The 23,988-nt window shown below is 48.9% G+C and overlaps 1 protein-coding gene across 3 annotated transcripts in view; it reads right to left on the bottom strand.

Moving 5' to 3' along the window:
- Window positions 1–321: 321 nt before the first annotated feature.
- Window positions 322–23,988, bottom strand: part of LOC121439548 (intersectin-2) — a 111,309-nt gene continuing 87,642 nt past the window's right edge. For all 3 annotated transcript variants that reach the window (XM_041640053.1, XM_041640054.1, XM_041640052.1), the window contains 11 exons: window positions 15,135–15,256; window positions 12,121–12,227; window positions 11,151–11,334; window positions 8,244–8,342; window positions 7,477–7,644; window positions 6,848–7,063; window positions 6,252–6,373; window positions 5,477–5,559; window positions 2,453–2,536; window positions 1,820–1,993; window positions 322–1,395 (listed from right to left, as the gene is read on the bottom strand). In XM_041640053.1, coding sequence (XP_041495987.1) covers window positions 1,238–1,395; window positions 1,820–1,993; window positions 2,453–2,536; window positions 5,477–5,559; window positions 6,252–6,373; window positions 6,848–7,063; window positions 7,477–7,644; window positions 8,244–8,342; window positions 11,151–11,334; window positions 12,121–12,227; window positions 15,135–15,256 — 1,517 coding nt within the window. In that variant the 3' untranslated portion in view covers window positions 322–1,237. The remainder of the gene's footprint in view (window positions 1,396–1,819; window positions 1,994–2,452; window positions 2,537–5,476; window positions 5,560–6,251; window positions 6,374–6,847; window positions 7,064–7,476; window positions 7,645–8,243; window positions 8,343–11,150; window positions 11,335–12,120; window positions 12,228–15,134; window positions 15,257–23,988) is intronic.

Below are 23,988 nucleotides of genomic sequence, written 5' to 3' on the forward strand. Positions count from 1 at the left end.
AATGGGGAGAATGGAAGAGCCCTGAGCTCCTGGCTACTCTAGCTGCTGGAGAAAGATCTGTCACCTTTACTCTGTGATCTTCACTGGAGAATTTGTGTTCAAAATCTTAGTTACTATTTGAAAATTTTCATATTTCAGTATTCAGAAGCCAAATAAGCAGTATGGCTATGGCTATGGCAAGACAGAGGACAGGAAGTGCTGGGGCTGCTGGAGCTGCAGGGCAGCAGAGCTACAGACAGTTCTGACCTCTGCACTTCACCCTTCCCTGTAGGATGCCCCTGTCGGTGCCAGCGTAGCTCCCACGCAGTTCCCCTGCCCACAGCAGTGACCTGTGAAACCAAACCTCAGGAACCTGAGAGTCGCACAGAAGGGTCTGAGCAGGCCAGCGGTGGAGTTAAGTAGATCTCCTGGCCCAGCCATCCCTCAGGATTCTTTATAAGCAGTTTCGGAAGGGAGCTGTTAAAAGCCTTTCACACACAGTCAAGCTTTGAGAGGAGTTACATTCATAAACTTATACTTTTATTCTCTTTCTGTACATGTTGGCAATGATAAAGCTTAAAGATGCATTACTATGAAATATGCAAAACAAGGAATTTACATAAATAATTTATACTTCAGAAAATTAAAGTTGAAAAATATTCCCACATTATTTTAGAGTTCACAGTATATTTAAAGTACATCAAGCTTCCCTCCTTATATTTCAAACCGTATTGTCTGAGCAGAGAAGGATAAAATCTAACCAGAATAAAAGGATCAAGTTTCTGTTTATTCAGTGCACAAGTGGATGCTACTTCAGTATCAGGCCACACAGCCCCGCAGCTGCAGTGTTCTTCCCCAGCCCTTCCCCTCCTGAGTGCTGTGGCCCAGCAGGGCTCACGTGTGTGGACCGGTTCCAGCATCACCGACTCCACAGTGGACACATTTGCCAAGTGGTAACGCCCGGTGGTCTGATGCCTCATTTCCACATAATACTTTATAGCCCTGAAAATGGAAACCCTGGCACCTAGCGCAGCTGGACGTTAACACTAGTTACAAGGCACTGAGCTGTGGTGTTTGTCTATAGGAAAGGTCATGTTTGCATAGATGGCTAGCAAGTTAGTGTGCAGGAACATACTGGCCCGGCGTGTGGCTCTGTGATGGATGAAGCCCTGTGATGCTCCTTGGCCCAGGAGAACGTAGTCTTCCACTCTTGGACCCAGCCTGTGGGCAGCTCCCCGGTGCTGGCTTCTCCAGGCCCTCAGAGGAGAGTTTTTTGTTCAAAAAGCTGCAGGTCAAAGCGGACCCAGACTTCTCCAGTGGGGACTTCATGCAGCAGGAGCCGGCGAGTAGTAGGGCCTTTGCTTTCCTGCTCTGTTCGAATTTTTGCCACTGGAACTTCAGTACGACCCAGGAAGTCTGGGGAATAAACATCACGTGAGGATCAAGTATCTTTGTTCCTTCTAAGATTTAAAACCTTGCCGAGCAGGAGAGCCCGAAACAGGATTTAGACAGCTTTCAAGCCCTGCGTGAGGAGCCCACTGGCTCACGATCTTTGGTCCTACAGTGGACAAACGCATGGTTACAGCTCCCTATCTGTTAGCCAACAGGGAAGACAATGCTCTACCCATCCAGTACTCACTAGTGTTTCCAATGTATGCAGGCAGTGCCTGTGCTCAGAGACCATGCCCTCCGGCAAACACCCACCTCCTGCTGAAGTGAGCTGACAGGGCCCTGTGTCATTTCCTGTAGCTGTCATGGGGCGATAGCACAGTTTAGGACTCTGGATAAAGTCCAGATCCCAGACAACCGGGACCACCTTCAGGTGCCGAGTTAGACTTACCATCTGGAGAAAACTGGTCTCTGTCGAACATAGTGAGACACAGTACGTCCTGGTAAAGATCCTTGATAAAGAACTGGCAGTTGAAGTTCCACTTGGGGTTTAGCGTGTCTTGGAGGGTCCTGGTGGTATAGCTCTGGGAGCCCATGCTGACTTCACAGTATGGATTACTCTTTCCTGCACAGAGAGAGGTCAAGGACACACGAAGTGTGGTAAGGAAAGAGGGTGACCAGGGCAGGGTCTGTAGGCTGCTTCACCAGAGACCATGGCAAGAAGCACCACTACCTGGTAGGACACATTTACCTCAGAGCTGAGTAGCAGTAAGGCCCCGTGTTCCCAATGATGCCATAATCCCAGGGAGCAAGTGTAGGTTCTAACAGCAGGGCTGCTCCCCACAAGCCTGAGAAGGTGCCAGTGTGACATGCTTTGTGTATGTTCATGCATTAGCAATCAAGATGGGGGATGCTGGTTCTTACTGGGAAACAGTGAGTGATATTGGCCCAATAAACAGCTTATCAGGGTTCTAGCAACACCAGAAACACTGCCTTTTAAAAATTACCCATCATTCCACATTCAAAAGAGGTACCAGTAAAGAGCAGGGTGTTACCACATCTGTTGAATAAAAGCAGCATTTACCATTTGGTTTGCAGGCTTTTAATTCTGTAGCCTCAATGACGTGCACCATCAGACGCCCAATACCTGACGTCTTCTGAGAACGTGCTACAAAAGAGGAAGAGAGTGGTGTTAATTTCTCTGAGAACGTAGACAGACACCACAGTGAGGAAGCAATGCTGCAGGGCGGCAGTCTGCTCTCGCACCCTCTGTCTCCACCCTGGAGACTGAACCATGTTAGGGCGTGTCCCACCAGCGGCCCTGCTTCCAGCCCTCACTGTGTGTCACTCCGTCTAGACCACGAGCCCCAGGCCAACGCTGCTGTCATCTGCTGCTGCTGGCGAGCTAGCTTCTCCCAGGCGGCCATCTGCTAGGGATGCCTTTCTGACTGTCTTTGCCCGTCAGGATCCGAGTCATCCTGAGATCCTGGTTAGTCTCGGTCAGCTCAGCCTCCTTCCCTCTGTGTACCACTGCTGTGTAGCCTTGACTGAGGCCTGAAATGTTGTACCCTGCCAGTCTCCTTCCTCCACCGGGAGAAGCAACTGTGTGCCACGTGGACTGCTTATCTAGGCTTCGTAACCACAAAAATGCCTATGAATAGTAATATTAATTTTAAAATGCATCTGTTTGTCCAGTACTTCTGGCAAATAACATGTACTGGTTACTCCATGTTAGGCATGTGCTAGATATAATATGGATTATATTTAATTCCATAATTGCCTTATAAGGTAACTCCTGTTTAATAGGTGAGGAAAACTGAGTCTTAGGAAGAACCCTGTGCTCAACTCACAGGTTTTTAAAGGCCAGGGTTTCATTCTAGCCCAAGCTGCTGGCCTTGAACTTGGAATCCTTCTGTTTCAGCGACCTGACTGTTCAACTCAACAGTTTCCCCCTTTTGGCTTTTCATTTTGAGACAGAGACTCACTGACAGCCCTGACTGGCCCAGATCTTTCTCTGTGGACCAGGCTAGCTTTGGACTTGTAGAGATCTGCCTGCCTCTGCCTCCAGAGTGGTACGTCTAAAGGTGTGAGCCACCACACCTGCCCCAGAGTTTTTAAATGGCAAGGTTAAAAGGAAACATCAGTTAAAGTGTGAACCACTCGTGCCAACTTCAATGACACGAAGGACCCTGGTCTTGGTGAGCAGTTTGTTTCAGGTTTCATGTATTTGGAGAGGTTCTGAAGCTGTTTTAGTGTGGGCAGAAGTGAGTCCTGTGTTCACACTGCTGGCGAATGTGAGGTTTGGAAGCAGAAGGAATGCTTGGTGTCTGGGCCTGTGCAGCCTTCCCACCTTTCCTCCTTCAGGTTTTCTGGTTTTTATTTTCTGTTTGTTTTTTTTTTTGACAAGTTATCGCTAGTATCCCAGGCTGCCAGGCCTCAGTCTTGAGGGCCTCTTGCTTCCATTTCAGAGGTGGGTAGCCTTGTCTGTAAGCAGTGCTCTCCTCCCTGATGTCCCCATGGAGCATGCTCTTGTTCCTTGAAGGCAGACCCTGGCCTGATTGTCTCTATAGGCCCCACTGTGTGCGCTGCAGGGCCTGGCACACAGCCAATAACCACGTCTAAATGATTGTACCCACAGAGGATGCAGAGCAGTGCTTATAGACAAGAAACTCACGAAAAACCTTGATTTGTACTTTTGACAAATTAAGAGATCATTATGTATTTTATGAAATGATTCATCATTGATTTTTCAACAGCAAGCTTTTAAAATAGTATTCATTTAGGAAAAGGCAATTTACACATACCTCCAGGAGCACAGAACAAAATAGGGGAAACCTGAATAAAAAACACACAAGAGCTTCGGCTTCAGCACCAGGGGCCTGAGTGGGAGCACTGGAAGGGAGGAGGGTGGGGAGGGGAGGGGCAGGCCTCCACTGGGGAGACAGGAGGTGGGGCCTGGCATTCAAATGGAGGTTGGGGGCTAAGGATGCTCTCCAAAGGTCCTTTAGGACACTGAGCTGGTGGACAATCTGTCCTACATACAGTGTGACATACAGATCCCCTTGTCCTCGGGATGACTTCAGAGAAGCAAAATCTGAAAAATGGTCCAGACTTAGCCCAGAAGGGCTGCTAGCAGGTGCCAGGGAGGAGCCAGGGTTTCACTTGGGCCTTAAAGAGTGGGAAGCATCCTAAGGCAGACGTGGCAGCAGGCTGTGACATAGCAATGGGGGAGGCACTGGGAAACGGGCTGTGATGGGGCAGTGTTGGAGATGAGCCCGAGTTTGGGATGCGAAACTGTCCTTAATTTGGGAGGCCAAAGGGAGGATGCTGAAGCAGGGGCTGGCGGGCGCAGAAAGGGAGAGCAGAACCATCCAAGAGAGAGGCTGCTGGAGCTGCTGGACAGGGCATGTCTGGAAGGCTGGGATTGTGGAGAGTAGCCATACCCACTGTTGAGCCTGGCAGAGGTAGAAGCCCATGGGAGGGCTGTCTGAGGGGCACAATGCTGGGAGAAGGGTAGATTCCCAGGAGGAGGGGAGAAAGGAGAGCTGAGAAGTCAGATGAAGGTGTGCAGAGGAGCCTCAGAGTATGAGGGGGGTGGGGGAGAGGGCGTGTGTGTAACTACAGGAAGCTGGAACAAGGATTAGTTAGGTTACCCAAGCACAGTCCTTGAAAGCAATGGGGGAGAGATGTGTGCCAAACAGTGGTGGGGCTGAGGTGCAGGAGGGGCCAACTGGGCCCGGGGACCTGGAGGCCAGGATGGTAGGGGCAGGGGCCAAGAGGAGAGGGTCGGAGTGACATACCCAGCAAAGGACTCAAGTGGGATGACAGAGCCCCACCAGGGTGAGCTTAGTCATTAAGAGGAGGGAGGAAGAAGGGGCAGGAATGGCTGCAGAGAGAAGGCAGGCCGTGTGGGGTCCCATGGTAGGTGGGAGAGCTCAGGGCAGTCTGGAACTGGCAGTGGGAGGGGAGGTGCCCAGCTCTCCTGCTGTCCTATGACCCCATCTCCAGGCTTCACTGCAGGGACAGCAGCTGGTGCCTCTAGAGCTAGACTGTGGTCTGCCCGTCCACCTCGGGAGCTGGTTCCCACAGCTGGGGTACTAGCAGGTACCTTGGTAAGCCTTTTCCCGTTTCTTCTTCTCGGTGTCAATGTATTGCTCTGAGGCAGCCTTGATCTTCTGGACCCAGGCCGTCCTGGAGGAAAAGCAGAACGATGGCCACAGGACAGCCAGGCACCTCCGTGCTCAAGCACAGCCCAGTTCCGCAGCTCTCTTTCACCAGCCTTGGCTTTAAGCTTGTATAGCAGGTTTCTAGCTATCACCTAATCTTAGTCCAAGTGATAGACTGGGCTGCTAAAGACAGCGTTGGACAACACGAGGCCCTTGTGAGAGGCTGGGAGCCCCGAGCTGGAAGATATACCACACTGATGGTAACTCAGCATGGTGGCAGTTCCCAGGGGACTGTGCGGAGAACAGCAGCATCCCCTGGGATCGTCACCAGAGGTGCTTACCCTGGGAACTCCACTGGAGGGAAGCAGGGCTGGTGGGGATGTGGCAGGGAGGGCAGCCATCTGGCCAAGTGAGTCTGTGGGATGCAGATCTGTGGGGTTCAGGCGGCTCCCGGGAGATTTTGGTGGGGACTGAGGCATTGATCTGCCATTTGGGGAGTGTATGAGAACTCGGGAAGCAGGGAACTATTAGCAGGCGGCTGTGTGACTAGTGGCTGCACCAGGGCCTACTGTGGGGCTGGAGTACAGGGACGCACAGGCCAGAGGCTGGGATAAGGGTTAGTAGGCCTCCATCATGAGTGGCCACAGGCCTGTGGCACAGGGACATGTCTGTGCTTCCTCTGGAGTTCAGGACAGGTCACGCGTCAGCAGGACTGACCTCTCATTAATGTTGTCTGTTCGGAGGGTATACACCCGATCAATGTGGGAGATGTGGAAGACGGGCTCATCACTGGAAGGGTCTGTGGGCAGTTTCACCAACACTTCATTCAGGAAAATGGGCTGAAAGAATTAGGGCCAAAATATGTGAGAAAATGAGAGATGGGTCCTAAGACTCCACCCAGTGTGACCACAGAGTTCCGTTCATAGTTGTGAAGAGCCCAGGGAGAAGCAGAAAGGGGCTGGTGCCTGCAGGACAGTCAGTATCCCTGACTGGACAGGAGCTCTGAGAGCCTGTGCTGCTGATGGAGTCGCGGAGAGAGCAATGCCGGCTGTGGCACGGTGGAAGCTCCCCCTGTCACAGCAGCGGGCAGTCGAGGGCTGGCACACAGGGCTCCTTCCCTGGGGAAGTGCCAAAGGACACTGAAAGCCACTGGAGCAGGGGATGGACAGGGCAGGACCAGGTGGGAGGTCCTATGTGTGTGTCGTATGTGTGTGTCGTGTGTGTGTGTGTGTGTGTGTGTGTGTGTGTGTGTGTGTGTGTGTGCTCAAGGCGGAGCGTCCTTAGGCCCCATCTGCAGCAGACATGGGGCTCACCGTCTTATACATTTTGAACTGAGCGCTGGACTTGGAGCTGAAGAGCTTCTCGGAGCCAGAGGATGCGGCGAACTGCCTGACCATGTAGGTGAGCAGCAGGAAGTCGTTGAAGAGAAACCCATGCAGTTCCTTGTTGCTCTTGGTCTTATATAACTTCCCACTGTGCAGAAGCTTCCGGGGACCCAGGCAGTTGGTGAGGGAGTTGAAAATAAGTTGCTTAGAGAGAAGAAAATGGCACTTTGTAAGTCTGAGGGCAAATAACTCCGCTGTCCATGGAAGGCCAGTACCCAGCACCTGAGGTACTGTAGGAGATTTTCTAGGAGCAATACGGTTTGAATCACACAGCTTTCTAGAACAAATACAAACAAAACTTTTTCTATTTATCACTCTTTAGAATTCTCTCCAGCTCCATGAAAAATCAGTACTTGATTCTACAGATTTCTACCACTAAATTCAAAGAACTCACAAGGAAGACCCCACTTTGCCTCTCTTGGCAAGGCAGGGCAGCAAACCCAGGGTGTGCTGCAGGCAGGATGATGGGCCCACATGGTCAGTGAGCGTGCGCGGGTGTGACACAGCTTCCCTCCCCTGAACCTCCCTGGCGCATCCAGCTCAGCACACAGCCTCACCTCTGCCAACCCTTCGCACTGCACATGTGCCTGGATCCACTCCAGCCGGTCTGAATTTTCCTTCTCCCGAACTCCCTCGTTCACCTGGGAGCACAGCTCCTCGGCTCGCTCAAGGGCCAGTTTCAGGGAAGAGTGGTCAACGTGATTCTGTGGAGTGTTCTCTAGGATCTGGAGGACAGTGGGCAGTGTCGTGTAGGTCACACGGTGTCACCCACCCATTCACTGCCCTGCTGCACACATGTGTGAGGCCTCGGGGGAACCTCCCGCGAGAGGAGAAGCAAAGGCCTTGGGAAGCACACAGTCCCACAGTCCTTGTGGGAACAGGGGCTGGAAATTACATGGGCTATGGGTGACAGGGACACTATGAATCTGACAAGTCTTGATAATAATGGCTGCCTTCTTGGGTCTCCCTAAGAATATAAGTCATGTGGGTTTTTTTTTTTTTTTTGGTTTTTTTCTTGGTGGGGGGGGGGCGGTGGTTTTGCCTTTTTGAGCCAAAATCTCTGAAGTCCAAGCTGCAGAACATTCACTATGTTCCTTTATAAAACCTGTATTCTCCTTAGAAAGCATTCTGGGGCCCAAGGTTCTGCTAATGGTGACTCCATGTCCTCTCTGGCTTGATGGCTGTCCCACAGCTACAAGATGGCCTTTACCCTGCCCCACCAGCACACGGTGACCATGGAACATTAGGGCACTGCTCCCTGGGTGTGTGGTCTCTGTCCAGCCAGGGGGGTCCTGCTCCTGAGTCAGCCTGACCGAGAACTCACACTTCTGATGAGCAGGGGGTAGCGAGTGATCCTCTGCATGGGCTTCAGCAGGAAGCTGGACAGGGGCATTCCTTTACATCGTGGGTCAGATGCCAGTTTCTGGAAAACAGAGAGGCCTTGTGAGGAAACTACAGCTCCAGGTGAAGCAACAGAAACACTGGGCAAAACGCCCACCTCCTGCCAGGGCCACTGTCTAGATTTCAGGTTCGTTTTATGACAGGATCTGAAAAGACACATGTCAGGTTAGCAACAGGAACCTTTCAGCTCATGAGTCCAGCCCAACCCTGCTCCTCAGCTTTCCCATGCTGTGCAGCTCACTCTTCCTCTGCTGCTAGAACAGCGCTTGCCTGGCCGCTCCACCCAGCCCACTGGCCTGGCTCTTTACCACATTCACTTCTGCCATTTTTTCTCAGTGTAGCTGCTGCCCAGGCCCAGTACCTGTACGCAGTCATTCTCTGGAGTTCTGTCATGACTACATTACACTTCTCAGATGCTGCGAAGTCACCTCAGTCTCAACATGCCCCCCATGTTCAAATTCCCTCCACCTCACCCAGGAGTTGTTACTTCCTCCCATCTGTCGGGTGGACAGCTCTTGATTTCCCCATTTCAGTACGCCTACCACCCCTGCTTCACCAGAAACGTGTGAGATTGCTAGGTGAGAACCGGCTGTGCGCCAGGCCATGAACGTATGAATTTGGCCAGTACTGTCTCTACTGCCCTTTCTCCATGTTTCTGATTCACACTCAGGCCGTGCTTCTCTGTGGTCACTTTCCCCTGGGACACCTCCCTCCTCTCGGTGACTCTCCTCTGTGTACTTAGTGCCTCTGGGCACCAGGGCACCAGGTGGGGGCACCATACTTCAGGTAGCTCCATCAGAAAGTCGGTATCAGTGGCCTGCTGGTACAGCACCTGAAGGGGTCACCAGCACTCTGGGCAGAGCACACAAAGTGGTCGCTGGCACTCTGGGATGAGCACTTTTAATACTGAGGAGTGATTCACTACATTTATGAACAGGAACACTGTCCTTTTTGTTTTCAGATAGATCTGCACCTACATATTTTGCTCTAATGATATCTTTATGCTTTTCATTTCTATTAAAAAGTAATATTTGGAGATAGGGTTGTATCTCAGAGGAAGAATTCTTGCCTATTATGAGCAAGACCTTGGGTCTGAGTCCCAGCATCAAAAAAGAAAAAAAGACAAAAATTTAAAAGTAACCCTTTGATATACATAGTATTGACAAAATTTCCTTTTATTTAACTTTTCTTTGAAGTACTAGGGATGGAACCTAGGGCCTTGCGTATGTCAGGGAATCACCCTCCTGTTGAGTTATACCTCTAGCCCTATATGCTGCTTTACATTTTAAAGCATGTTAGCTGGGTGACAGTGACACACTCCTTTAATCCCAGCACTCAGGAGGCAGAGGTAAGTGGATCTCTGAGTTTGAGGCCAGCCTGGTCTACAGAGTGAGTTCCAGGACAGCCAGGACCACACAGAGCGACCCTGTCTCAAAAAACAAAACAAAAACAAAAATCCAAGTGTTTACTTATGTATTTATTTATTTGTTTGTTGTTGTTGTGTGTATAAGCCATATGTATGTGGGTATCTGTTAGAACCCTGGAGCTACCAGCAGCTATGAGTTGCCATGTGGCTGCTGGGAACTGAACTCAGGTCCCCTGGAGGAGCATTGAGTGTTCTTAACCATTGAGCCCTCTCCAGCCTGTTTGTTTGTTTTTTTGGAAACAGATCCTTTTTATATAGCACAGGCTGATCTTGAGCTTATGTTCTCTGTTTCTCAGCCTCTCAAGTGCAGGAATTACTGGTATACACAAGCATGCCTGGCTTAAAAAGAGCATTGCATTATAGTAACCAGGTGTATGAAGTTAGCTGCTTGTGCAGCACACGCAGGGTCACAGCTACACCTGTAGGGATTATTCACGGGCATCTGTGCACACTGCTGGTGCGGCACACACAGGGTCACAGCTACACCTGTAGGGATTATTTATCTTCCTGTTTATTCTTTTTTTTCCTACTTCCATTTCCTCTAATCACAAAGTACTCACCTGATTATTTAAAATTTATTTTGCTATTTTTTATGCATTTAAGTAAGCTCTTTTATTTTCTTTCTGGAACAAAATGATTATTAAATAAATAAAATTGTAAAATTAGGACTTAATAGTACAGTGGGGCTGGAGAGAAGGCTCACTGGCTAAGAGCATTGGCTGCTCTTGCAGAGGACCTGGGTTTGGTACCCAGCACCCACATGGCAGCTCACAGCCACCTGTAAATATAACCTGTAACACCAGTTCCAGGGGATCCAATGCCCTCTTCTGACCTCTGAGGGTGCCAGGCATGCATGTGGTTCACAGACATACATGCAGGCAAGCACCTGTATGCATAAATAATTTAAAAAGTAATGGCATTATGGATGGTTCTTTGGAAAAACAAAACAGTTGATATATAAGGTTGTTAAAAAAACAAAACGAAGCCGGGCGGTGGTGGTGCACGCCTTTAATCCCAGCACCTGGGAGGCAGAGGCAGGTGGATCTTTGTGAGTTCGAGACCAGCCTGGTCTACAAGAGCTAGTTCCAGGACAGGCTCCAAAACCACAGAGAAACCCTGTCTCGAAAACCCAAAAAAAAAAAAAAAGAAAAGAAAAGAAAAGAAAATGAAGCAACGCTACTCTTTAACCAGGATATAAACTCATGGTTCTAGTCAGGAAAATAAGCTCTCCCTGGGACAACACTATGCAGTCAGGAAGCTGCTGGCCATGCTTGCGCTTCCACTAATGAGGACAAGTCTGTCAACTGCAGATTTCCCACAACTTCTCAGCTTCCACAGTGGGAGGCGTGCTGCTGCCTCCAGGTGAAGAGGCGGCAAAGACCCAAAGGCCCAGGCTGGGCGTACCTTTAAGAATTCCTTGAAGTCAGCGTCCTCGTCTGTCTTCTGCTGTAACAGAGTGGCTCCGTTAAGCTGGCAGCTGCAGAAGCGGATGTAGGCCTGCATGTGGGACAGCTCTGCGGCCAGGATGTCCCCGATCATCTGAACAGGCATCTTCTCACCACCAGTCTTCTTCCGCACCCGCAAGGCCCTGCAAGTAACTGACGGTCACTCCCTTTTCCACAGATCTCCTTCCCTGGGAGTTAGAGAGTGAGCGCCAGAGACCAATAGCAATGGCACCGATGCACTGACCTAGCATCCTTGGGCACCTGGACTGGGAAGGCATGGCTCGCAGGAAGGGGCAATTGCATAGCCTAAAGCTCTGCTGGCTGAGCTAATCTGGGGGAAACACTAGCAAAAAAGAAAAAGGTACCAAAGTCTACACATTTAGGTGCTTTCTAGGTGAATTAGTTTTCAATTCACCTCATTCTCTTGACACAGTTCCTTTTGCAAGATTCAATTTGTTTCTCCCCATTTGAGGAAATGTGGCTGAGGAGCCAAGGTGGCCAGGGGCTGGAATAGAGTGTTGGTGTCTTCATGGTGGGCTGTGTCCCGGCACAGGCAGGGGTGCAGCCCGGATTAAACTGGCCAACTGGCCTGGCGCTCTGCTTTCATATATATCAAGGACAGGCCTTGAGCATGAGCACTGTGCTGGCGTCTGGCTGTGGCCGCAGCTCTCTTCTGCCTGTCGCCCCTCCTCCCAGCAGCATGCTGGACCTGTTTGGGGATCATACACCAACACAGCTTTTCTTGTTTAGTCAAAGCAGTTTTGCCTTCGAGTCCTTTACCTTTCTCAATGATTATGTAATGAAGCTGCAGGGAGGGCCCTTCTCAAAAAGCTCACGGAATGCAAAGCCTCAGGAGGAGGGCGGAGTTGAAAGTCCCAGACCCAGCAGTCCCTGAAGGGTTACAGTGCATCAGGAGGCCCACGACTCACTTCAACAGCTTCGTGTTGGACATGATGAGCTCCTTCCAGTTCACAAAGATCAAGGTCATCTCTGCTTCAGTGAGGAAGCCCGACTCTGCCATTGGCTTCTGGAAAACCTGAGTACAAGACACAGATGTAATTTAGCTGCAGTGTGGGTCCACAGCCATGCATGCCTTCCTGCACTCTTCTAGATAAGCATATTTATAACTGTTAGGTTTTTAAAGTTATCTGTTGTTATTGTGTATATATGTGCATATAATATATACACAACAGAGAGATACAGACAGAGTGGGGAGCATGTACGCCACAGTGTAGAGGGCAATTCTGGGGTGGGTTCTCTCCTCCCCCCTTTCTGAGGCAGCAGGGTCTCACTCTGCAGTGCAGTATCTACAGGCTACCTGGCTCGCAAGCTTCTGGGCATTCTCCTGATGGCCACTCATCTTGCCATGGAGATTACAGATGTGTGCTACCATGTGCGCCTTTGTCACATGGATTCCAGGGCTCGAACTCAAATACAAATGCTTTTAGGGGCTAAACCACGCTGGCTCATGGTTAAAATCGCACCATTTCCTATTCTCACTAGTTGGGCTCCTGTAAGGCTGACTTACGGGCTGAATCCCCTCGCTAAGGAGGTAGTCCCTCCTCCCTCCAGGCTTGCTGTGGGGCCAAGCAGGGTGGGCACAGGGCCTTGCATAGTGGAACCCACAGGATGGAGGGAGGGCAACTGCTACACAGCTGCTCATCCCAGTTCTCAGGACCCTGTGTGTTGCTCAGCGAGAAAACAGTGGGGCCTTCTGTTACTCCATGACGACCATGAGCAGATGCGCCCAGCAGAAGCCAGCTGCAGAAATACTCCCCACCCGGGCTCTACATACACACAGATGCACATGCGTGTAAGGCACAGGAGTGGATACAGGATTCTCACTGTGTACAGATGAAGCGAATGAGCTGCTGTTATTTCTCAATGGCTTATGAAGGGATAAGAGTGATTTTCCCAAGGTTCCCTGTAACACAGGGTTCTATGTTAAACCATGCAAAGGCCCTACACCTGTGAAGTGCTGAGATGGGGAGCCCTTGAGGCTCACAGGCCTTTAGACACAACTCACCATAGGCCCCTAGGTCCTTGACACTCCAGTGTAACTCATAGATCCCCATCCTCACGTCCACTTTTTCCTCCTGGCAGAGTAGACTCATGATAGTCTGAGCATAAGTGGGGAGCCCTTCCTGGTTGGGGGTGGACCTGTTCTCTGGGCTCTAATCCTTACCCTCTTTGGGTGTTGTTCCCCAACAAGACTGTGCACACTGTGAGGACAGGAACACCTTGGCTGCCTGTGTTCCCTGCCATAGCACTTTAGCTAACATTTGCTGAGTTAATGTGGGCCACAGACGTTAGCCAGAAATGCCATGAACCAGAAGCTCTCTAGAGGAGATGTCTCAGCTCCACACGAGATGAAGAATGTGGCTGGATGCCAGGACACACAGACACGCGAGAGGGTCTTCCTGCACCCAGGCTGCACTGAACGGCAGCTAAGGCCCCGGTCCTTATTCCCTACTGGGCTGTTCGTCTATGCAAAAGTCACGTGAGCAGGCTCAGAGAGGGAAGCAGAGGGGAAAAGACCATAGAGGCTTTACCAACTTCCATGAGAAAGTCACATTAGCATAGTGTTTTCCACCCTACGTCCCTGACAGGTCCCTGCCCCTGGAACACTGGGTGAGGAGGGTAGAAGGGGCATTCCTGACAAGCAACTGTGTCTGTTCGTATTCTGGGTTAGTGCATGAGACTCTATGGCCACCCTTAGTCCCCTTGGAACTGTCACTTCCAGGAGGCTGATTGGGAACAGGGGCTTTTCTCCTAACCTATCTTTCCAGGTATGGGGAAGTACAAGTAAAACCATTCAACCAGGGCCAGGCTAAGTTTGGGGGATGAAGAATGAAGAACAGCTAGGGAGGGCGAGAGATTTAACTCAGTTTGTAGGATGCCTGTCTAACAGGCATGAAGTCTGGGGTTCAGTCCCCAGCCTCACACAAACTGGGTATGATGGCAGATGCTTCTAACTGCAGTGCATGGAAGACAGAGGCAGGAGGATCAGATGTTCAAGATCATCTTTAGTTCCCAAGCAAGTTCAAGGCCAGTTTGGACTACGTGAGGACCCTGTCTCAAACACAAACACAAAGGAGTGTGTAGGGAGCGCACAGGCGTGAGGAAAGCAGGCCTTGCAGGCAGATGCAGCCCCTGCTCCACTCTGCTATCCAGGTCATGGCCGGGGACGCACCCATGGGTCCAGGGTAGGGTTGGGGGTGCTTGTTTCTCCAGGAGCTTTGTTGGCTGAATTGCTCTTCTCATCTGATGGCCTTGCTACATTCCCTGGCAACGGAAAGCCGTGGAAACAGAAGCAGGGTGGAAGTATAAAGCTGCCTTTTGTGCTTTCAGACAGAACCATTGTAAAGTGTCCCTCTCAGGAGGCCGCTGTCAACAGCTTAGACACCACTGACCACAAGGGCAGGTCCAGGCAGTAAACACGTGATTTGGGAAACTGTTTGGCAACTGCACCTGTTTGGTTTCCAAAGTTGACACCAACATTAGGTAGAGCCGAATGAAGCCAATGATAATGTCAGGTTTCCAAACAGCAGTGTAAATACAGTTAGGCAAGACCTGGAGTGGAGCCCGTTTGGAGGCCTTCGCACCCTCTCTATGCCCTTGTCCTCTGCACATTCAACTAGGGCCTTCGCAGGTTCCCACCCCCACTCAGTGGACTCAGCTGGGGAAGAGCCTGTGCCTCCATCAATCAGGAGCCTTCAGTCTTCTGCCTCACCAGGGAGCAGAGGCAGCCTTTATTACTACAGCGTGTGAGTCCTCACGTGGAAGTGGTGCCCAGGCAGGGGGCACAGCTCAATGGTATAACACGTGTGTGGTACGTGAGCGGCCCTGGGCTGTGCCCAGCACCGCAAACAGAACAGGATGGCTTACGTTGCTTTCATGTGAGACTGGCAGAGACAGCCACCCTGTCTCCCACGGGCCTCACCTCGATGACCAGCTGCAGATCGTCCATGTACCTCTCCTCTGTCTGAATCAGCTCGTGAATGTAGCCCTGCCTCTTCCTCTCCATGGGCTGCATTGTGTCCAGGGCTTGGAGATCGGCGCACCCTGCAGAGACAGGCAGAGCTTAAGGACACTACTTCAGTCCCTCAAGGAAGATGGGATTTCTCAGAGGAGGCACTGCTTTCCCAGAGGATCACCCGTTTGCGGAGGGCTGGCATGAGCACTACTCTGCTCCTAGAGGTAAACTTACCACATCTGTTAAGTTTCAGTATGCTCCTGATTTCGGAGCAACAGTGAGAGAACTAAGAATTTTAGAAATGGCCTCAAGGTGACCAGAATTTCACCATCCCACGACTTCTGGAAATTATTGAAATGATTAAATAAATTAGTTCTTGAAATTGGTGTTTTTCAAACTATAGATCATGAGCCATCATCAACTTAGGCCTGCTATTCACAAAGAATTACGGTCTATCATGCACACGGTGCTGGTTGGTGCTGTGAAAGGCTTTGCAATCTATCTAGTTATACTTACAGAAAATACCATAACTCACTTTGAATTACTGTTAGGAAAACAAGAACAAAAGTCCTGAGAAATGTATCTCTAGAGTTTTGCAAGGAAAGTTCTAAGGTTAAAAAATCTCAACCAGCCCACTGAAAGAGAGCAGTGGGGCCAGGCCCACCACAGAGTCCAGACACAGCCACTCAGAGGAGTCACAGCTCACAACAGGACGAGCGGTACTGGGTTCACTCTGCATCCATGCACAGCAACTACCTAAAACTACCCCAGGAATCCCCTCCTCAGGCAAAAAGTGGAAGCAGGTAAGTACCATAAAACCAAATTTGTAGGAGGCTGTGTGATTGGATGGAGCAGCTAACAGATCAAATCAATGTAAAATGTAATCACACTAACTGGGTTCTGGCTGGTTGCAGGAGGCCCTATGGTCAATTAACTTATGATTCTTATTATTTTAATATTTTTATTATTTATGTGTATGTATGCAGTGAGGTCAGAGAGGTATAAGGACCCCTGAATCTTGACTCACAAGTAGTTGTGAGCTGCCTAATATGGGATTCGAACTCAGGTCCTCTGTTAGAATACACTGTCTTAGCCACTGAGCCGTCTTACCAACCCAATCACCAATTAAGCTGGAACCAAATGGCAGAGTATTTCAAGCCATAATGGAAAAAATTCTTTGTAAGCCAATAAAAAAATAAATTTAAAAAACCACACACACACAAAGCTGGAGCCAGTGGGATGGCTCAGCAGATAAAGTTGCTTGCTGACAAGCTCCACCACCTGGGTTTGTTCATTGGACTCACATGATGGAAGGGGAAAACTGATGCCCCCCCCCCCCCCACACACACACGAGAGAGAGAGAGAGAGAGAGAGAGAGAGAGACAGAGAGAGAGAGACAGAGAGAGAGACAGGCAGAGACAGAGAGACACAAATACAGGTTTTTGTTTCTGTTTTTTAAACAAACGCTGATCTAGAAGACAATGAGGTGTGAATGGTGACTTCATCTGAAGCAGCAGCAGCTGAGCTGTCCCCAGCACAGGTCTTGGGAATTATGGCAGCAGTGGAGGATGCAGAGTCCCACAGGGAAGCCACAAAACAATGGGAATCGAGAGCAGTGCCCCAGAGGGCAAACAAACCAAGGGTCAGACTCTTTTTTTTTCCTGCTTGCTGGGGGAGACACTAGACAAATACTATCACCAAACTCTGGTATAGCCCAGATTGCTTTAACCTTCTCTAACCTTTTCCCACAGGACCTTGTGTATGACAGGCAAGACTCTACCACTGAGCTATGAATTAAAGAAACATATTTGTAGGCCAGGAGTGGTAGCACACGCCTTTAATCCCAGCACTTGAGAGACAGAGGCAGGTGGATCTCTGTGAGTTTGATGCCAGTCTGGTCTACAGAGCGACTTCCTAGACAGGCTCCAAAGCTACACAAAGAAACCCTGTCTCAAACAAACAAACAAACAACAACAACAGCAATGTGTGTGTGTGTGTGTGTGTGTGTGTGTGTGTGTGTGTGTGTGTGATAGATTTGGATTAACGTACAGTTTTAATGAAGATTTTTTTCTAATACTGCAGGCATGGATGACAGGTTTATAAAACAAAAATAATGAATTTATCAGGTGACATGGGGTGCTAGCCAACCAGAAACCATAGCTCTGCCAACGCAGGAGCACTGATTTGTTCTGCCTGCCGGGGGAGAGCTGCACAGCGGCAGATACACAGTGAATTGGGAAGGCCAGGTAGAGCCTGCTTGCCTGTGCTATGTGTGATATGGAGGCCAGAAGTGCGGCAGACAGCTCGTGAACAGTGCTGCCCAGGGCATCATCAGAGACACTGCTGGAAGCAACTAGAACCTCTACTGAGGGTACTGTGCCTCTTACTTAAAAAAAAAAAAAAATTAAACCAAACAAACAAACCAAACTATTTAACTTTATGTGCCCCATGGGTGTTTTGCCTGCATGTGTGTCTGTGTACCAGGTGAAGCCAGAAGAGGGCATCAGATCCCCTGGAGCTGGATTACAGGAGGTTGTGAGCCACCATGCGAGAGTTCAGAAGAGCAGCCAGGGTTCTTAGCCACTAAGCCATGGCCAGTCGTTACCTGGTGTTTCATGTCATTCATGATCCCTATTTGGGATTTATGAAATATCTGCATTCCGTATCTATGACTGTTTAGTTCTCTTCTTTAAAAAAGTTTTAATTACATTTTAAATTTATTTATTGTGTGTATGTGCATGCATTGCCTCGGCATGAGAGTGGAGGGCAGAGGATGACCTTAAGAGCCAGTCTTGCTTCCTCCACGTGGATGCTGGGGAGTGGAATCAGGAGTCACTGGGCCACCTCACCAGTCCTTGGTATTTTTCATTATATTTATTCATATTTAGAGTAAATGTACCTGTGCTTTTCTGTAAGTCACTGAAGTGAATACATAGCCATTAAATGAGCCTGCATGCATGTGTGGTGCCTGGGTTCAAATGCAGACTGTTGTAGACACTGCTCGCCCAGTGAACCGCATCCCCAGTCCCGAGCCTGGACATATTTTGTGTACCATTTTGCTCACATCACATTCTCAGTGGTTGCCTTAAAATACACCAACACCGGGATATCTAGAACAGCAGCTTATAACCACAGGAAGAGCCTCAAGTCGTTTCTATTTCTGCAGCTGGGATGGATATGACAGAGGCTTCGTTAGGATGAGCACAGGGACAGCTCACCACTATGCCACGCTGACCCCTTGCGTTTCTTCCCATGGCCCTTATACTTCTGTTCTTGGTTCAGTTCCAAGCCCTCACTCCAGATGTCCTTACCTGTGAGGTCAGGGGAAATAAAGGCACAGTGCCCCCTAAACTTTCCGCCCTTTATCTCTCTACTCCCTCACTCCTTATTTCATTCCTGGTCAGGTACTAGGGGTCCTACTTCTCTCTCTAGCCAGCACCCTTAATTGGTCTTCCCTTCCACAGTGCCCCCACCTGCTCAGGCCCCCCATTATATTCAGTTTTCACTGCTTTATTTTTGGTTCACAAGCAGGCAAGGACAACACACCAGCACGTCTCCTTCAGCCCCATTCCCTCTTCAACACTCATGTCACTGCCGAAGTCACAAGAAGGTCTAGACTTGTGTCCCCTTACATTTCCCTAACTCGGTACACTGTCCTGTTGACCCTGCTCTCAGGAAGGTAATAAGGACCCCAATATTGCTGGGTTCAGTGCCCTCTTCCAGCTCACCGCCTCCTCCACCTGCCCCTGCACTGTTACCTCGGAAGTGCTGCCCCTTCAGGCTTGCTGTCCCTTCTCAGCCTTCTCAATGCTCCTCTTCCTGGTGCCTCCTTCTGAATGTCTCCCTCTGCCTGCTGCCAAGCTCTCTGCTTCTCCCAAACCAGCAAACGCCAAAATAGGATATGGCATTCCTGTCCTGTAAGGTCACAGGAATCTGGCCACACTGCAGCCTGTGTATTGCTCTTCTTGGGCCACAGTGCATATTAGCCTATTTGATTCCCAGAAGCCCTGCATTACAGACATATGCAAGCCGAGGCACCCAGAGTTGCCAGCAGTGGACCTGATAGCAGAGGAAGAGGGGGGCGGGATTGCTGGATGAACCAAGGACTCGGGTTGTCATGGAGTGAATAAGCACACTTTGTCATCCTGGATACCCAACTGTCCCTGTACTTGAGAGAGAGGAGTGTGACCGAACCCTTCCAATGCAGCTTGTCCAATAGAGATATTTATAGATGCAAACTACACACTGGGTTTTGAAGACATATTTAAATATGAAATGTAAAATATTGTATCAATACTATATTGGCCAGATCATGGTGAAATATACCTGTGATTTCAGACAGAAGACTGAGGAACTGGAGTTAGAGGTTAGCCTGGGCTACATAGTAAGACTCTTAGAAACAACCAGCCAACCAGTCAACCAGCCAGTCAACTAGCCAACCAGCCAGCAAACTAACCAACAAACCTACTAACCAACCAACCTACCTACAAACCAACCTACCAACCAACCAATCAACCTACCAACCAATCTGCATACATGCCAACCAATAAGCCAGCAAACTAACCAACTAACCAACCTAACAACCAACCAGCTAGCCAGCCAGCCAGCCAGCCAATCAATCAATCTTGTTGCATGTTGTAATATTTTGGATCTATTGGATCCAAAATACTATTGGAATTTTATGTATTTTGACTTAAAATGTGACTGCTAAAAAAGTTTAAATTACTTTCGTATTTATTTAGGGCTTTTGTAGTTATTCACATATTTCTGTGAACAGTTCTGTATTTTGGGGGGTCTTTTCCTCACAAAATGTGAAATGGCTTCCACGGGTGGCAGAATGATGCCCTAACTCAGCAGCACAGCTTCATGGTCCGGCTCCAGTCTGTCTCCCAGCCTCTGCACTCACTGCTTTGCCACCTCCCCACCCAACCAGTAAGGCTGCCCACAGCTTTGCTGAGTTCCTCCTTCCCTTCCTCATTTCCAGCCTGGTTCTCACAGAGAGTCCTTCATGGTGCAGCTGGAGGACTCCACTGTAGGGGGAAGTCTTCCCACCTTGGGTCCCACTCATACCTAGATTTGCTTCTTTTTGTGACTAGTGTATCTGTATTCAGTGGCAGCTGTGGGTGGTGGCTGCATGTGTTCTGCCAGGGAGCTATACTATTTTAATATGTCATCTAAACGAGCTCCTATTGTCCTTAGTCCATAACCTTAGTATGCCTATGCATCCTCTGGTCTGTCTGTAACAGAGGCCTCAATATCAAACCGGTCAGTGCTCTGCCCCCAGGGACCAGGCCGTGTTTGGTAAGTGGTGGAAATACGGTGTTGGTCCTGGGCTGTTTGTTTCCAGATGCACTTTTCCTCTTCTGTCTTTGATCTGGGCTGTAGGGAGGCAGGGCCTGTGGGTGGAGCTGGATTCTGCCAGGTCTGGCAGGAAACTGAAAATGACAGGATAATTCCTTTCACCAGAATAACGGGTAAGAAACCTCTTTGTCTCTGCTAGTGGAAGAAGGAGAAATTGTTGGGCTAAAAATATCACTAAAACTTGGATTTTAAGAATTCTGAAACAGGCTGGGCAGTGACACACACCTTCAATCCCAGTACTCAGGATGCAGAGGCAGGTGGATCTCTGTGAGTTTGAGGCCAGCCTGGTCTACAGAGTAAGTTTCAGGACAACCAGGGCTACATAGAGAAAACATGTCTCAAAAAATAAAAAAAGAATTCTGAAATGGATGATTTAACACAGAAATTGGCCCATAACTTCAGGGGGTGCTCAGCCAAAGAAAGTATACAATCTGTTGGGAGGATCACTCTTGCCACCAGGAAACCAAGTACCACTAACAAGGAGCTGGCTAACAGTACAAAATCACACAATCACACACACACACACACACATCATACACACACACATATCATACACATACCATATACACACCATACATACCACAAACACACACCACACACACCATACACATACACACACCACACATACCACACAAACACACACCATACTTGCACACACACACCATACATATACACATCACACATACCACTAACACACATCACACACCACATAAACACACACACACACATACACACACACCATACATACCACACAAATACACACACATACCAAGGAGAAAATGCACAATAAATTTAAAAGTGAAGATGAAAACCCCAAGAACCTAAGATGACAGAATAAAAAACAGAAGGAGATGTAAAACACACATGACTGAAAACATGTGGGAAGGGAATAATCCACACAGCCCACAGAAAGAGTCTCATTGGAGAGTCTGGCAGATGGCTTGGTCAGCACAGTTACTTGCCAGGAGAGCATGAGCACGTGGGATGGGATTCACAGTGCTCACATTAGCCAGGATGGTGGCATGCATCTGTGCTGGGGAGAGGAGACAAGCCAGCAAGCCAGAGAGTGGCTGGGAGCAGAAACAGGTGAATCCCTCGTCTTGCCAATCAGTGAGCTCAGCATTTAGTGACAGATCTTACCTAAAAACTAAGGTGGAAAGCAATTAGAAGACCCCTGACCCCTGACACTGACCTCTGGTTTTCACAGCCACATATGCACCCAGGTGTAAACACACATAAAACACACATGCATACACTACCTGCAATACACAAAATACATATATTTGAAAAAAGTAAAGGCAAATGGTAAATATTATAATGAAAACAGTATATTAATGGATAAAATACCAAATTAAACACATCTAAGAATTAATAAGTAATGTGAGATGTAAATAAATAGCTTAGAAAGTAGCTCTGAAGAAAAACCAGAAAACATAAACTTATGATGAGGCCAGCACACACTACATAGAACACAGAGTGACAATGACGAGGCCAGAGCACACTACACAGAACACAGAGTGACAATGAGGTGGCCAGTGCACAGCACACACTGCATGGGACTCAGAATGACAAGACCAACACACACTACATAGTTGCTGAGGCGGGGAGGACAAAAGAGCTGGCAGGCAGCATTGAGGTCACAACAGTGATCTCTTTCAGGGATTGCATCACTAATGTTATAGCTGGAGTCATCCCTAGGCTGTGTGTGGCTGCCCACTGCTGTAACCCCAGCATTCAGAAGACTAAAGCAGGAACACAGGGAAGGAGCAGTCAGCCTGGGCTATACAGTGTGCTTTAGGCTAGTTTGAAACTGGAAAACCTTATTTTGGAAAACCAGAATCAATCAAATAAACCAACAAAACAAAATACAACAAATCCCAAAGGATCTGCATGAGAGGCTACCAGCAACCACCTAGACAACACGATGATACTGTGCTTATCTGCAACAAACAGAAAAGCCTCAACGTATGAAATAAAAAGATGGAACCTTTCTTAAAATAAATACACCTCATTTCAAAAAATGAGAGAAAAAAGGCAACTATAATGTCAATAGTAAAGTTGACACTTTTCCATGAAAATTATCAAACGAGCAGTTTGAATAGTTAACAAGTGTGATAAATGAACACATATAAGAGAATACACATTTCAACAAAAATCTGGGAACATTTGCTGATCGTAGCAGGGAGTATAAGAATTTAACACTACTTTCAATTGTTTCCTTTTAAATTTATTTCTGAGGCTGGAGAGATGGCTCAGGAGTCCAAAGCACCTGCTGCTCTTTCAGAGAGCCTGAGTTGGGTTCCCAGCATCCACACTGGGCTGCTCACACTGCCAGCAGCTCCAGGGGACCCAGTGGTCTCTCCGACCTCCACAGGCCTGCACTCACAGACACATGCTCCCCGCCCCACACAATCGGGACAATGAAAAACCATTGCAATTCTGAGTATGATGTGATGTGCGCACTGTAGCATGTCTGTGGGCAGAGAACAATTCTGTGGAGTCGTTCTCTTCTTCCACTTTTATGTGGCCCCCAGAGGTCAAACTTAGGTCAGGCTTGTGTGGCAAGTGCCTGCTTTGTCATTGATCCATCTCTCTAGCCCTTCAAATTTTATTGTAATTGTGTATGTATGTGCACGATGTTTGTGAGTGGTCACATGTGCCATGGTTGAGTATGTATGTGCACGATGCTTGTGTGTGGTCACATGTGCCATGGTGAGTGTGTGTATGTGTGTGCACGATGCTTGTGTGTGGTCACATGTGCCATGGTGAGTGTGTGTATGTGTGTGCATGATGTTTGTGTGTGGTCACATGTGCCATGGTGAGTGTGTGTGTATGTGCACGATGTTTGTGTGTGGTCACATGTGCCATGGTGAGTGTGTGTGTATGTGCACGATGCTTGTGTGTGGTCACATGTGCCATGGTGAGTGTGTGTATGTGTGTGCATGATGTTTGTGAGTGGGCACATGTGCCATGGTGAGTGTGTGTATGTGTGTGCATGATGTTTGTGAGTGGTCACATGTGCCATGGTGAGTGTGTGTATGTGTGTGCATGATGTTTGTGTGTGGTCACATGTGCCATGGTGAGTGTGTGTATGTGTGTGCATGATGTTTGTGAGTGGGCAGATGTGCCATGGTGCATATGTGGAGGATGGAGGACAGCTTTGTGCATTTGGTTTCTTTCTTTTGGATTCAGGTTGACAGGACTGTGCTGTGTGTGCCTTTACCCGCCGAGCCACTATACTGTCCTCAAATGTCTTTGCTTAGGAGAAGAAGCTTCCTGGTGCCCCAGATAGTTTTCTTTCAGTAGCAGGGACCCATTTAACCTGATCCACCACTACCTCTTGTGATTACTGCCTTTTCTGTTTTGATTTTCAGGTTCTGGAGATTCACCCATGGCCAGGCAAGAGTCCCACGCCAAGCCATAGCCTATTCCCTTTCCTCTCATTAGCTTCTCTCCTCAT

This window comes from Microtus oregoni, unplaced genomic scaffold (genome assembly GCF_018167655.1).
Source record: "Microtus oregoni isolate MIOR12 unplaced genomic scaffold, Mior012 000062F_ref0000492, whole genome shotgun sequence".
In the NCBI taxonomy this organism is placed as follows: domain Eukaryota; kingdom Metazoa; phylum Chordata; class Mammalia; order Rodentia; family Cricetidae; genus Microtus; species Microtus oregoni.